The 14,775-nt window shown below is 35.7% G+C and overlaps 1 protein-coding gene across 1 annotated transcript in view; it reads right to left on the bottom strand.

The window, feature by feature from the left end:
- The window catches only part of SEMA3A (sema domain, immunoglobulin domain (Ig), short basic domain, secreted, (semaphorin) 3A), a 250,205-nt gene that overhangs the window by 144,019 nt on the left and 91,411 nt on the right, over window positions 1-14,775 (bottom strand). Inside the window, exon 4 of the mRNA XM_011996069.1 lies at window positions 3,207-3,326. Coding sequence (XP_011851459.1) covers window positions 3,207-3,326 — 120 coding nt within the window. The remainder of the gene's footprint in view (window positions 1-3,206; window positions 3,327-14,775) is intronic.

Below are 14,775 nucleotides of genomic sequence, written 5' to 3'. Positions count from 1 at the left end.
CTATATTGATAATATCTTTTCCAGAATTTCATAGATTGACTGTCTAGACTGCTTCAAATTCCCCAGGTAATTGCATAATCATCTTACTTCTGATCCCCTAAACAGTCTGGAACAGCATTTCACAATCTATAGTTATCATGCAAATCAAAATCACTGAGCTTCTGAAGGAGGACCTCTCTCAAAGCCTGTGAGTTTCAGAGTCTCAGGAAAATACTCGCATTTCAATCTTCCACCTCAGAATGCTTGGACAGGAAGCTTTATATATTGGCTATTTGGGTAGAGGAAATCCTGGTAAATGGCCTGGCTCCAGAACCTGTACCTCTTCATTTCCCCAGCGGCCCACCCATAGGGCAGCAATGAGTAGTTGATGAGTGGAAGAGGAAATAGATTGTTAACTCTATTAAAATCTCAACTTCAAAAATCAACATTTCGGGAAAATGATAAAAATGCAAGGATAACATATGGCGTTTTAATTTAAATGACCATCAACATCATGTAAGCCTCGCATTTAAAAAGGGGAAATTAAGAAAGGTGCAGAATCACCCGGCAGCCATGAGAATCCAGTGCCATAATTTACAATCTCTGATGAAGTGAGAAACATTTAAGAGGCAAAGTGACAACTGCTATTAAGCAAAACAGCAACATAGGTTTTAGGCTGTGATGCAGATTTATATTTTGTATTAAACGGGTATAGACTTGTATTTTAAAATAGTTATAGTTTCTAATATTAATTGACTTTTTTTAGCCTTTATTATCCATTAGACAATGTTTAACTTTCACAACTGTATGAGGTACAGACCATTTTCCTTAAAAATTTCTAGCTTAGAAACTTAGATACAGAGGAGGTAAATAATTTGCACCAGATTAAGCAGCTAGTACCAAGCTGAGGTTGAATGCAAGCTCTGCAGTCTGAGGCTAGCAGATATGCTTTTAACAATGGTGGGATTAAAACTCCTTGAGTTTCTACAGGGACAAAAAAAAAAAAAAAGTCAGTGGGTCATACTGTGCTAAGAGCGGTAGAAGGCAGTTAGAGGTGATGTTAACCTTGCATTTAAAATATACAGACCCCGAGAATCAAAAGATTGTTTTTAGCTTGTGTTGCATGTGTGAGACAGAGTCTCAGAGAAGGTAAGTAATATTTCCAGTGCTCCACAGCTAGTAAGTTGTAGAGCAAGATCTGAAGATAGATGCGACACCAAAGTCCAGGTCCTTTCTGCTAATTTGTGCTACAAGTTCGGCATTCCTGCTGGGCTCTGTCACTCACGCCTGCAATCCTAGCACTTGGGGAGGCCGAGGTCGGTGGATTGCCTGAGCTCAGAAATTCGAGACCAGCCTGGGCAACAAGGTGAAACCCTGTCTCTAGTAAAATACAAAAAATTAGCCAGGCATGTCGGCATGCACCTGTAATCCCAACTACTTGGTACTTGGGAGGCTGAGACAGGGGAATTCCTCGAACCTGGGAGGCAGAGGTTGCAGTGAGCCAAGATCATGCCACTGCACTCCAGCCTGGGCAACAGAGCGAGACTCCATTTCACAAAAAAAAAAAAAAAAAAAAAAAAAAAAAAAAAAAAAAAAAAAGTCAACATTCCTGATTCCATTGCCAATCATGTAGACCATAATTCCTGACGCATGTAAAAAGTGCAATACCATGACTCATGTAAAAAGTGCAATATCATATGGAGGGGGTTCTCTAGAGCTACCTTCAGAATATAGAAAAGTGAGACAATTGCCTTGCATGCAAGCTTTAGGACAACTGATGTATTACAATAAGAATTGGTTGAGAAGACAGCAAAGAGAGAGTGACTAAATCAGGTGCTAAAACAAATTACATGTACAAAGTCTCCAGTACCATGTGCATAAATTTATCCCTAATTTAATCAATGTAAAACAAGCAACATCAGTAGAATTGCCTGTCCTAAAGTTGCTTTTTACTTAAAACTCTTCAGTCTGTCAGCATAAATACTATACATATGGGCTTATACAAAAGAGAAGGAGGAAGGATATGGTTGGGGAAATAGGATGAAGAGATACTGGCAACTAGTGAGATCTTGGGAATGTGTCTTCCCTGGTTCATCAAGAAGAAAAAATAATTGTGTTTAGTCTAGAAACTGCATAATATCTAAGGTGATTTCTTTTTTTTTTAATTTATTTTTTATTATTATACTTTAAGTTGTAGGGTACATGTGCATAACGTGCAGGTTTGTTACATATGTATACTAAGGTGATTTCTTATACAAAGAAGATATAACAGAAACTATTTTGATTTCTAATTCATTTGGGTCAAAAGACATACTTATATCACTTTGGGACACTTTATGAAATTTAGGGAGAGAGTCTAAAGTTTAAGTTATAAAGAAGTGAATACCGTGTCAATTTTATTTTATCTTTAGGATATCAGAAATATTTCGAGAATAAGTCCTTTATTTGTTGAGTATTTCTGAGTTCCAGTTTTGAAGAAAATTCTATCACCAATGATTTTCTCATCACGTGAACACTTTTGTTCCTCTTAGGATTTCATGCCAAAAATTACAAGAGGGTTTATAATTGAAGTCTATTGATAAGCCAGATTCACCAAACTGCTTTCAACATTAGCAACTTTTTCTTTATCTTGATTTTTACTTAAATGTACATAATTTCCTCACTAAAACATCTTTACAAGGAATAGAGAGATTAAAAAAAAAACATTTTTTCTTTCCCATACTTCCAAAATAATAATCAAAAATATACAATCAAAGCTTAGCCAAGCAAGAATACAAATGTGAATAATGTGAGTCAAACCTGAGACCAGATCATTGTGCAAATGTATGGCATCCTTTCTTAATCCCTAGGCAGAAGAAAACAACTGGTGGCAGACACTTCTGGCTGAGGATGGAAATGGAGGAGAAGGCTGGCAATATACAAATGAAGGAGAAAACACCACACATTCAGTCTGCTGACATCTGCTGCACATGCAAAATGGATTGGACTCTAATCCAGGGTGAAAACAAATGCTTTCTTCCTTCCTTCCTCCTGCTCCCTAGTTTTTGTTGAGTGATGTTCTCATTCTTTTTGCATTCACAGATTAAAATTAATAACAGCATCTGAATTTGAAGTAGGTCCCACTGAATAGTGAACCAGAAGCAAAATGAACTGAAGAAATTAGTAATGAAGCATTTTGAATAGAAAGGGGTCATGGACAAACATAATTTTTTAAAAGCCAGCTTTACCTCAGGATGATGTCCAATTTCAATGTAGGTGCAAATTGGATGAAAAGCCCCCGTTCCACAGGCGTACAAGTGAGTCTGATTATATGCCTTAAGTACCTTGATGAAATTAGCACATTCTTTCTGTAAGACAAAAGGAAAACCAAAGATTTTCAGCAATCAGCATGACTGAGGTATCCTCTAGGGTGCTAGGCATGCTGGAACAGATTCGTCTTTTGTTTTCTTTTTTTAGCATCCCTTTCACAACATTGTAAGGACTTATTTATTTTTCTATTGTTTTGTTTATATTATAACACGCATTAAAATATAGAGTTTCTTACTCTGGTGAGAACAATTATTTTATGACCTTCCATCAGTCTTTCATTAAAACTATTTTTAATTTATTTATACAAAAGCAGAAAAAAAAAATTAGATAATCAATAATCACAGGTGATTTTTCCAGAAATGAGGAGAGCAGGAAATTACTTGATTAACTAATGAATTAACTAAACAAAATGATGGTGAAAATTTACTTGCAAAAATCAGTTTTCAGTTCCATTTTAGGAAAAGAAAACAAAAATATAATATAATATGTCCCTCTAATAAACATAAAGTTTAAACACCATTAGTAACCCATTTTGGAAATATCCAAATGAGTATTCACATGGTAAATAATAAAAACTGCATTCCAAATTATTTTGTTAAAGGCTATAGACTTCCTTAACTACCTTTTTTTTTTTTCCTATAAGCATTTGGAATTAAGAACCAAATATGTAACTATAAATGCAATTAAGGATCAAGTGTGGACAACAGTACAAGCAAGGCAGGCACACATGACAGGACTGGGTTGTTCCTGGGACTTCTAAGTGTGTCACACTCCCAAAGTCATTCTCTATGACTTTCCAGTTTTCAAGTGAAAGCTCAGAGTGCTTTATGTAGTCAGTTGGAGCTTACAACTGAGGTGGTAAAATTATTTGAGTACATTTCCACATGACATCTGTATTCTATATTTGAGGCTGATTATTTTTATCTTAATTCCATTGCCCCCGTAAAATAAGGATCAGGTAACCAAACTTAAGCAGATTAATTGATATTTAAATTCAAATAATTGCTGTCTATTATCACTTATTTTTCTAGGATGAAACCTGATGATGACCCTAAAATACATTGCCCTAAAAATGAATGTGGCCCATTTAAAGTAAAATGTGAAAGTTTCTAGTTATGACTCCTCCCTCATGCTTTCCTAACATATGCTGAGTACTTTGGGGGTAACTAAAATAAACATAATTTCTTCCACTGTTTTGCTACACAGATCCTCAGTCTTTCTTTTGTCTGGTAAGGCACTACAATGTATAAAATTACTCTCTGAAATAAATTGATCTTGCAAGTTGTTATGAGGAAAAATTTCCTAGCTTAAAAGGTATGTGGCTCTCATCCGTGTTTCACTTTAAATAGGGTACCTCTTAGGTAAAACTATGAAACAGATATAACTTAACTTCCACTACTCTTAGCAACAAGCTCTCCATTCTGTAAGAGTCTCTCCTCCTTCCCCAAGAGAATAGGGCATGAAGGCTTGGGCAGAGGAAAGAGGTTGTGGAAAGGGAAACATCTGATAAACTCATTTACAAACCAGGCATTCATGAGCCTTACCCAAAGGATTTATTTGTGTTCTTAAAAAAATTTCAGTCATTTGCAAAGAAGCCATTTTCAGGAAAATGTTTACTTTGAAACACGTAGGTGGCCACATACTCTGCTTTTGTATAAAGATAATCATCTCTGATTGTGGGCTCAATATTATAGTATTCCAGATTAGAAATAACCAGTTCCAGCACCATATGCTGAAACTGAGAAATTGGCTGTGTACATATTGGTAAGCAAACAGATATTCTAATAAATAATAGTGGCAGACCCAGATGGATGTCTTTTTCATTCTAGAAAAAAACAGGATTTCAGTTTGCATGCCATGCCTTTATAGATATGCATGCAATTTTTTCCACAAACCCCAATGTTTTAGTCTTATCAGTATCACCTAACTGCCTCCTTAGAAATATGACAGTGGAACTTACTTCTCCATAATAAATAAGGAAGAACATATTTTACCAGTAAGAATACTTGTGAACAAAACAAAGGCTCATGTCACCTCTGCAACTGTTATGAATCATAATATCACAGAATTTGTGGGCTCTTTATCTCTTATAGATTGAATAACTGATTAGCAATTTATAGTGACTACATCTGTCCTTCGAAGGAAACTAGCAGATTGTAATTAATAACTGAAAAACTCTCGGGGTTCTTGCTAACTATGAAATTGGGCTCCACTGAATATCATAATTTTAATTTGTTCTCTATTAACTACTAAAGAGGAACCACTATAACATGACAACAATTCCCCTACAGAGTTGTTGGAACAAAATCAATCACAGGACCATAGCTGTGAAACCTGGCAAAGGGTTCTACCGAGAGTGCTGATAACGGGATTCTATCTTTTTACTAAGCAACTAGACCCACCCTATTGGCCTAAGGCCTGGAATGATCCCCTTCATTTCCCCACTGAGCTCTCCCAGTTGGCAGCAGGTTGTATTGTTACCATGCCCTGGGGGCAAGCTCAATATTATTTTGAAAGTGGAGGTTGATGCAAATATAATGGAGAGAAATTTCTTGGGCTTAGAGGATATAAAGATGCTTGAAATAAAACAAAGGAATGGAAGGAAATACTTTCAAATTTGGTTAAAAATAGCTGAGAGAAGACCCATCAAGAACAATGGAGGAGGAAAGTGTATTAAAAGAACTGGACAGAGAAGAAGCAAAAACTTGACAGAGACATTGTTAGTAAGGATTTGTTCTTAATAGAAAACCTACATAAAAGAGTATCAATCCTGTCATTCATTTGCCTTCATTCTCTAGCTTGTTGCTGCCAAGGTTTTCGAGTGTTCCAAAACAGGATATTCATTTTATTTGGAAGCAGCTTGGACATTCCTCTAAAAAAGAAGGAAGCATGGCAGAAAAAGGAAACACACTTCACACATTTCTGCTCTAGGGAGACAGAAGAAGAGTGTTTCTGACCTTTTCTTGAACCATGACGATTCTTAAAACTCAGAATGTAACGTACTTTTTGGCCTTAAACTACTGCACTGCTTTGCTCAGCACTGGAGGATTTACAATGTAATAAAGAGAGTGGAATCAGTTCAAAATGAATTCATTTTTCAAACCTTGATCCTTTTTGGAATTTAAGTTGATGAACACAGACAAGTTTAGCAACAAGTTGACTTCCCGAGAGTCAGGCAACCATACTGACCTCTTATTTTACTGAAATGTTCTCCAGAGCAACAGTGTTATAGATTGTTAGCTAGAAATAAAAGTAAGGCCAGTTATAAACCAGTAAAATCCAAGGCCACACCTGAGGAGTAACGATTCATCACCCTTAGTGACAAACCACTTACACTTATGTTTTTAAGGGTCTCTGGTCTTTCCAGATCAAAGGAATGAGGAATTATGTATAAAGATATTACCTGGAGTAATAAATTTAGAAGAAAATGTCTACCCCTAGAAAAAGATACAGGAGCCAAAAGCACAGTGATTCAAAAACAAACATTGCAGATATGAAGCACTGATTAGACTGTGTTACACAGACTTTTCCTGGACGGTTACAAAAATAAAGTCCATCCATCTGTCAAAACAACTGCTCCATGCATGAAAATTAAAACAGAACTGAGGTGTTTTTGACTAACTTCCGATAATTATACTTTCTACAAAAGAATATGATTTACCTCCAATTCCAATTACCTCCTTGCATGTTCTTAAATTCTGGATGGAGCAGTTAAATTTTACTCTAAGTAAGCGAAGAGAAAAGGAGAGAAGACTTGTGAACGTGAACAATCTCTATTCAAATATATTCAGTTCATGATTAAATCAAACAACTTGTTCTGGCTCAACTACGAATCAGTCCAAAATGAATGGGTAGCATATAACATTGACTCAGGTCAATGAGAATTCATGTAAAAAGAAAAAAAATGCTTCTATCGCATCGATAGTTTATGTAGAAATATTTTGGTGCATAATCTAGCAGCTGGGAAAGCAAAGGAAATATTTTCCTATCATGATGGGTGGATACATTTATGCCTGAAAACCCATTAATAAGCTTAATTCCTGAAGTTAATCTGTTGACTTTCTTTTTCTCTGGTCAATTTATTTGGCAAGCTAGCTGAATACTGGAATCTTCGTGCCAAAGCAGTAATCCGTGAGATTGTTCCTGTCACTCACTTTATCCCTTCCTCTATTTAAGCTTTTCCGCACTTATCTGGCAATAATGTTTAGTCTTTTTTTTTTTTCTTTTAACCTTGTGCTATTACAGCTGTAATCCGATCATCCATAATTGTGTCTTTCTAATACTTTACTATTCACTAAAGGATGTTAGAAATCTCTTCTCCAAAGAGGCTTATCTAATAAAACTAAAATATAAACCATGTTATAATTATGATATTAGCCTTCTAATGTTGAATTTGTGACTTGGAATTTTTAACATTCACCTTTTAAAGTAATGAATAGGCAGTTCTGTCCATTTTGGGAGGCATTTTTACCATCAGTATTTAGAATATGCCATAATAAAATGAATTGAACTTTCCATATCAATGCTTTTATATTTTTTAGAGATTTAAAATAATAGTGATATAACTAACACAACAAAGTTAGCAATGTTACATAGCCAGTAATTTTGGTATGTAAGCATATTCATATTAATTGAACTATATCACCATTAAACCTATGATAACTGAAAAACAACTTTTAAAGTGGCTTGAATTATATGATTAAACTAAATGAAGACTCTCTGTATAAGGCTCACAAATTATTTTACTTAAATGTTCATTGCAGTTAAGTGCCCAATTTGACTGCTCTTTTCCCTCTAGATTGACTATTTGTTTTGAAGTTCTAGAAATATTGTTCAAGATTCTATAAACATTTTTCTTTCAAATTACTTGAAACCTTCAAACATGTTCAAAATGATTATCCACATAGGCACTATAGACTATGCTATTAGCAAAAGCTGACCGCTGTGATTTTCTTTTATTTAAAGGAGTTCAAAAAATTCACTTTGAAATTCTGTGTGGACCATAGAAGCTTATGATATCGATTTTTAGGCTTATGTTTTCTTTTATATTATACTGTCACTCGGATTCATCATGATGTGTGCCATTCATTTGCATGATTTGACTGTGGTCCATTATATGTACCTAGCATAACCTTTCTTCATCTTATATTGCAATAAATGCAGACAATTGCAAATATTCTGGGAAATCTACATAAATATGTTTCCTACCAAACCAGGAAAATGATGAAGTACTCACAATCCTCATCCTTATTTCAAAAATGATATTCAGTGGTTTCCAATTTTATTCAAGGGACTGAATATTTAGTGTTCATGCCTTAATGTAACCAAGTCATTTGTTTACATCAAGTAAGGAGAGTTACAATCTAAAGGAATTTATTGTGGACAAAATTATTTGGCATATTTAATTCTAACATACATGTCTTGACCATAACAGAAATCATTACACATAAAAGAGAGATGAATTGCATCTTTAATTGCACGTGAGATGTAGCCTTAGGGAAAAACAGAAAAACTGAGCCCATATTTTAGAAGAATGCTTGATTTCATTCACATCTACCTCCTTTCTACCCCTTGTCTTGCCTAATATCAAACATTAATTTTTGTTGGAATCCTTGAAGTCCAAAATACTAAAGTCTGTTTTTTGTTTTGTTTTGTTTTGTTTTGTTTTTTGAGACAGAGTCTGGCTCTGTCGCCCAGGCTGGAGTGCAGTGGCCGGATCTCAGCTCACTGCAAGCTCCGCCTCTCGGGTTTACGCCATTCTCCTGCCTCAGCCTCCCGAGTAGCTGGGACTACAGGCGCCCAGCAACTCGCCCGGCTAGTTTTTTTGTATTTTTAATAGAGGCGGGGTTTCACTGTGTTAGCCAGGATGGTCTCAATCTCCTGACCTCGTGATCTGCCCGTCTCGGCCTCCCAAAGTGCTGGGATTACAGGCTTGAGCCACCGCGCCTAGCCCTAAAGTCTGTTTTATAGTTATAATAATTGGAGACTCTAATCAAGTTTAGTGTTTGTTACATACACACTGATGTATCATTTATTCAAATGCAAGTGCCTATGGCATATTTCACATGTATACTCTTGTCCTTTTCTTCCTTTTTTCATGACCAAAAATTTAGTTGATTTAAAAGGAGATTAAAAAGTAGAACATTCAGAAAGAAAGAACTTTTACAATATAAAAAGGTTTGAAAAGAAGTCAAGTGCCCACAGGGTAAATGAACTATCAAACCAGAGTTGTGAGATTGTCTTATAGGCTGAACTCCATTTTCTCAAAATTTATACCTTGAAACTCTAATCTCTACCATCTGGGAATATGACTCTATTTGGGGATAGGGTCATTAAGGAGGTGACTAAGTCAAAATGAGGCCCTTAGCATAGACCCTAATCCAACCTGGCTGGTGTCTTTATAAGAAGAAGAAACTTGGACACATAAGGAGACATCGGGGGCATGAGTGCAAAGAGGAAGGGCCATGTGAATAGGCAGCAAGAGGACAGTCATCTGCAAGCCAAGGAGAGGAGGCTCAGAGGAACTCAACCCTGCTTACACCTTGAACTTGGACTTCTAGCCTCCAGAACTGGAACATAAATTTCTGTTGTTTTAGCCAACCAGTCTGTGCCACTTTATTATGCTAGCCCTAATGGAGTAATACAAACATTAAAAAGAAAGTGGGTAATTGGAAGCAATCTGCTGCTTAGTCAAAAGATACTTAAATTTACCATTGCTTAAAATATTTTGACCGTCAGAACATACGTGGTATCATAATTTTGTCACCCATAAGCCAACTTTGGATCTTCTGCTTTGTACAGAATTAGATATTAAAGAGGACGTTTTACAAATTTCGTTTTTTCTGGCATAATTTTATTATTTCTTCAAATATCATCCATATATCATAATCTTCCCAAATATGCACATATATGTGGATATTTGTATGTAAACCGTATGTATATATCAACTTGTAGAAATAATTTATGCATGCATTTAAATTTCAGAAATTAGGAATTGTTAAATTTATATTTATTGATATGTAATGAAGATGTTACTTATTCAAGGATATTTGCATTTGAAAAGGTATTCTCAAAAACTTTAAGAAAAAACATGTAGGGCAAAACGAACAATTTCATAACGGTGAAACAGAAATGGGGGTAATTACTTGCATCAGTCTTACACCTTAGAGCAGGGGTTTCCAAACCCCAGGTAGACTGGTACCAGTCAGTGGCCTGTTAAGAACAGGCTGCACAGCAGGAGGTGAGCAGTAGGCCAGCCAGCACAACTGCCTGAGCTCCGCCTTCTGTCTGATCCGCTGTCGCATTAGATTCTCATAGGAGGTTGAACACTTTTATGAACTGTGCATACAAGGGATCTAGGTTGAGGTCTCCTTGTGAGAATCTAATTAATATCTGACGATCTGTGGTGGAACAGTTTCATCCCAAAACCATCCCCTTTTTTGCCCATGGAAAAATTGTCTTCCACGAAACCAGTTCCTGGTGCCAAAAAGATTGGGGAACCACTGCTTTAAAGTCAGTTAGACATGGGTTAAAATTACTCAGGCATTTTCCATTTGCTGTGTGACTGTAACAAAGTTACTTAGAATCTCTGAGCCTGAGTGCCCTCAACTGAAAATGAGATTAATGATATATTCATGTAAATTACTTAGCATGATGACTAGCACTTATTAATTGATAGGTAACTGGTTATCCGATTTTTTTCTTTTGCTTTGTGTTTTGAGATGGAGTTTCACTCTTGTTGCCCAGGCTGGAGTGCAATGGTGCGATCTTGGCTCACTGCAACCTCCATCTACCGAGTTCAAGCGATTCTCCTGCCTCAGCCTCCTGAGTAGCTGGGAATACACACATGTGCCACCACCCTGACTAATTTTATATTTTTAGTAGAGACAGGGTTTCTCCATGTTGGTCAGGCTGGTCTTGAACTCCTGACCTCAGGTGATCCACCCGCCTCGGCCTCCCAAAGTGCTGGGATTACAGGCGTGAGCCACCATGCCCGACCCCAATTCTTAAAATAATTAAACTTCACTATTGTTTGGATATTTCTCTGACTGCTTAACTCTCACACTCTTCTACATATTATGCCATTTCACAAATTATGAGGAGCTCCATTATGAATAGTTCATTCTTTGTAAGGATGCAGTTAACAGAGTTTAAGCCCATACTTGGTGCTAAACAGAGATAGATTTTTAAAAATTGGTTTTGAGTATTACTTTATGCCCATTTCAGCTACCAAGGGCAATTGCATTTTCTTCAATAGAATATATATGAAATCCTAGTCCTCTGGCAGTGAAGACTTATAAATTATAATCACTGTTGTTATCAAAGCAGTAAAAATGCCATGATTCATTGTCTCAATACAACAGCAAATACAGCATGCGTTAGTCAATAGCTGTGGCAGAATTGTACTGTGCCAACTGAAATAAGCTAGAAAAATATTTCCTCAAATTCCCTTTCCTGCAGGTTGGTTTAGGCTGCCTATCAGTGAAATCCGCATGAGGTTTGGGAGGTATAAATTAAGCTGCAACCATTACACTCCCTAGGTTGTTCTGATCTGCTGGCCACACTAGGGCCTCCAGGTCTTCTGGCTTCCACCAAATCTCATTTGTTAGTTTCTACCAGACTGAGTCCTGATATTTGTATAGCTCCATGACAAAAGACATCCGTTTCTTCTTTAAGTCACCCAAATCGACCCAAAGAAAGTTAGAGGTAGTAAAAGACAGACTCTGGTCCTAGTTTGTGCTGTGGGTCTCAGTTCATCCTTACTCTTCCTACTTCATGTCTGGCTTTTCTTCTATAAACATCAACAACTATAGTTACCTACAACAACTTCACACCCACTACCTGTCTCAGGCAGTAGCCTTCCATAGAATTATTCACCAGCTCTCATGATTGCATAAGGTCTAATTCCCATAATAAAACTCTTTCCATATCAATCACACAGGTGGTCTCTGATAAAACCATGATGAAAAGATGTATCTTACTGCCATAGACTAGCTCATTGTGATATGTAATATAAAGGGAACATAAATTTGACCTGTTTAAAAACACACACATGCTCACTGTATGAACTAATGACTAAAGGTCATTAGTTAATAATTTTATTTACTTCTAAATATGAAAGATTTCTGCTTTTTAAATGCATATTAAAATCTATAATCAAAAAGTTGCATTAATGTTGGTATCATTTCAAGCACAATACTAAAAAACCTATCTTTTAGCGTTGAATACATGTGGAATAAACACATGCACACATGTATGCATACATAACAGTTACATTTAACACCATGGATAGCATGGATAGTACAGTATATTTTGCACCTAATTTGAATGGAACAGTGAGAAGCTTCAGGAATTTTCTGCTCTTAAAGCCAAAAGCCAAGATTCTTCATCTCTAGAAATAGTGTGTCAAGTTTTCAGAGCTACCATAATTTTGCAGTCTGTTTTCCTTGCTACCAACTAAAAAGGCTAAAAGTAAGTAGATGTATATTAAAATTAAATGGCAGAGCTTCGGGAAAGTTTCATGAGGTCCTGTGTATATAAGCTGATGGTTTTTATTGTTATTGCACAAATGATTTTTACTGTTTTTTTTTTACTAGGTCAAGCAAAAGGAAAACAGTCAAAAGTTGGTGATAGCATATTTGTCTTGAGACATAACATATCTAAGTAAAATATTATTAGAGTCCCTGTTTAATACAAGATATGATGGACAGTGTACTCTCGGAAATGAGTAGAAATCCACTTATGAAGATTATCAGACACATATAGAAGAATACTAAACACAAGTATTAGAAACTATGTGTCAGTGGGACTTGGATCAACTTGCTAAATATGAGGAAAGAAGATACTGGCCAAAATCTTTTCTCCTGAAGGAACTGGTCAAATCGTGATAATGGACCTTCCAGATTGTAAAATACTTACTGTACTCTAAAAGTATGTACACTGATGTATGGATGAAATACGGTGTCCAGTCAAATCTAAATAATAATTTGTTAACCAATGCCAAATATTTCATCTTCATTTCAGCCACTTAAGGACGCAATTGAAATTTCCAGTAAAAAGGAAAATAAATCAAAATCTCCAAATCTTCTAAAAGATTTTTATAAAATGTCTCTATTTCCAATGCTAGCCTTACTTTGCAAAAATAAATAAATAAATAAATAAATAAATAAATAAATAAATAAAATGCATTTAAATTTTAATCCTGACCCTAAAATGTTTCCAGAAATTTCAGTTTATCTGTACGAGACTTGGTTCATGGCAAGTCAAACATAATTAATACCAACTTATTTGACTGTATTAGTAAAATGTATTAATTCAAAATATGAATACTACGTAACTTCTGAAATAAACTTCATGACAAAGTTTTATTTGCCATGTATCTTTTACCTTACATGCAAAATTTGCTTGTTTAATTACTTGAAAAGAAATATGGACTTGTAACCAAATACAAGTCACCCAAACGAGTTAATATACGAAATGCATTTAGATCAATACCAGGTATAAAGCAAGCTCTCCATAAGTGCTGGATATTATTATACTACTTCTAAAGGCTAGAGTTAAACTGTAATTATTTGGTTCAACATATCAGATATTTACCCACACACAGATATATACATACATATGAAAGGTACATACATATGAAAATCTATGCTCATTTCTGTGACATGTGATAAGGTATTTACTGGAGTTCATCAAAAATCAGTTATCTGTACAACTGAAGTGCCATCAAAATTCTTGATGAAAATCATATTTTAAAATGGATAAGCTGACCATGTTCTTTCATTTGTAAGATTATCCAGAGTGTCCACATAAAATTACAATCGATATTTTCAAAAATTATAAAGGGTCTGGGGTTTTACCCTATTTGTAAGATAATGAGTTAGCCTACCATGCTTTCATGAATACTAACAAAAGATTTGTGACTCAGGGTTCAGAGATAAAGGACTTTATTACTCACAGAAATAGTACTAGCCAGAGTATTAGAATTTCTTGTGCTATTTCCACTGGGTATTCGGAAGAGGATCAGGTAATACCCATACATGTGGTGAGTTGCATTATTGGAGAGGAACTCTGGATGAGAAAACCGAAATATTATATAATAGGTATAGCATGCTGACCTTTAGATATTGAGGGAGATATTATGTTGATTGCACTGGACAGTGCACATGTCTGCCCTTTGCTTCAGAGGGAGGCATTCTCTCTGTTTCCCAAGACCATTTGCAAACCAACCTTCTACTTCAGAGGAAGACACTATCGTAACTGTATAAACAGTTTAAAAAAAAAAAAAACTTAACAAAACAATTTTTTATTATACTTTAAGTTCTAGGGTACATGTGTACAACGTACAGGTTTGTTGCATATGTATACATGTGCCATGTTGGTGTGCTGCACCCATTAACTCGTCATTTACATTAGGTATATCTCCTAACGCTATCCCTCCTCACTACCCTCACCCCACGACAGGGCCCGGTGTATGATGTTCCCCAC

The sequence above is a fragment of the Mandrillus leucophaeus genome, unplaced genomic scaffold (assembly GCF_000951045.1).
Source record: "Mandrillus leucophaeus isolate KB7577 unplaced genomic scaffold, Mleu.le_1.0 Scaffold50, whole genome shotgun sequence".
NCBI lineage: Eukaryota > Metazoa > Chordata > Mammalia > Primates > Cercopithecidae > Mandrillus > Mandrillus leucophaeus.
This window is presented reverse-complemented; position numbering and strand designations above follow the sequence as displayed.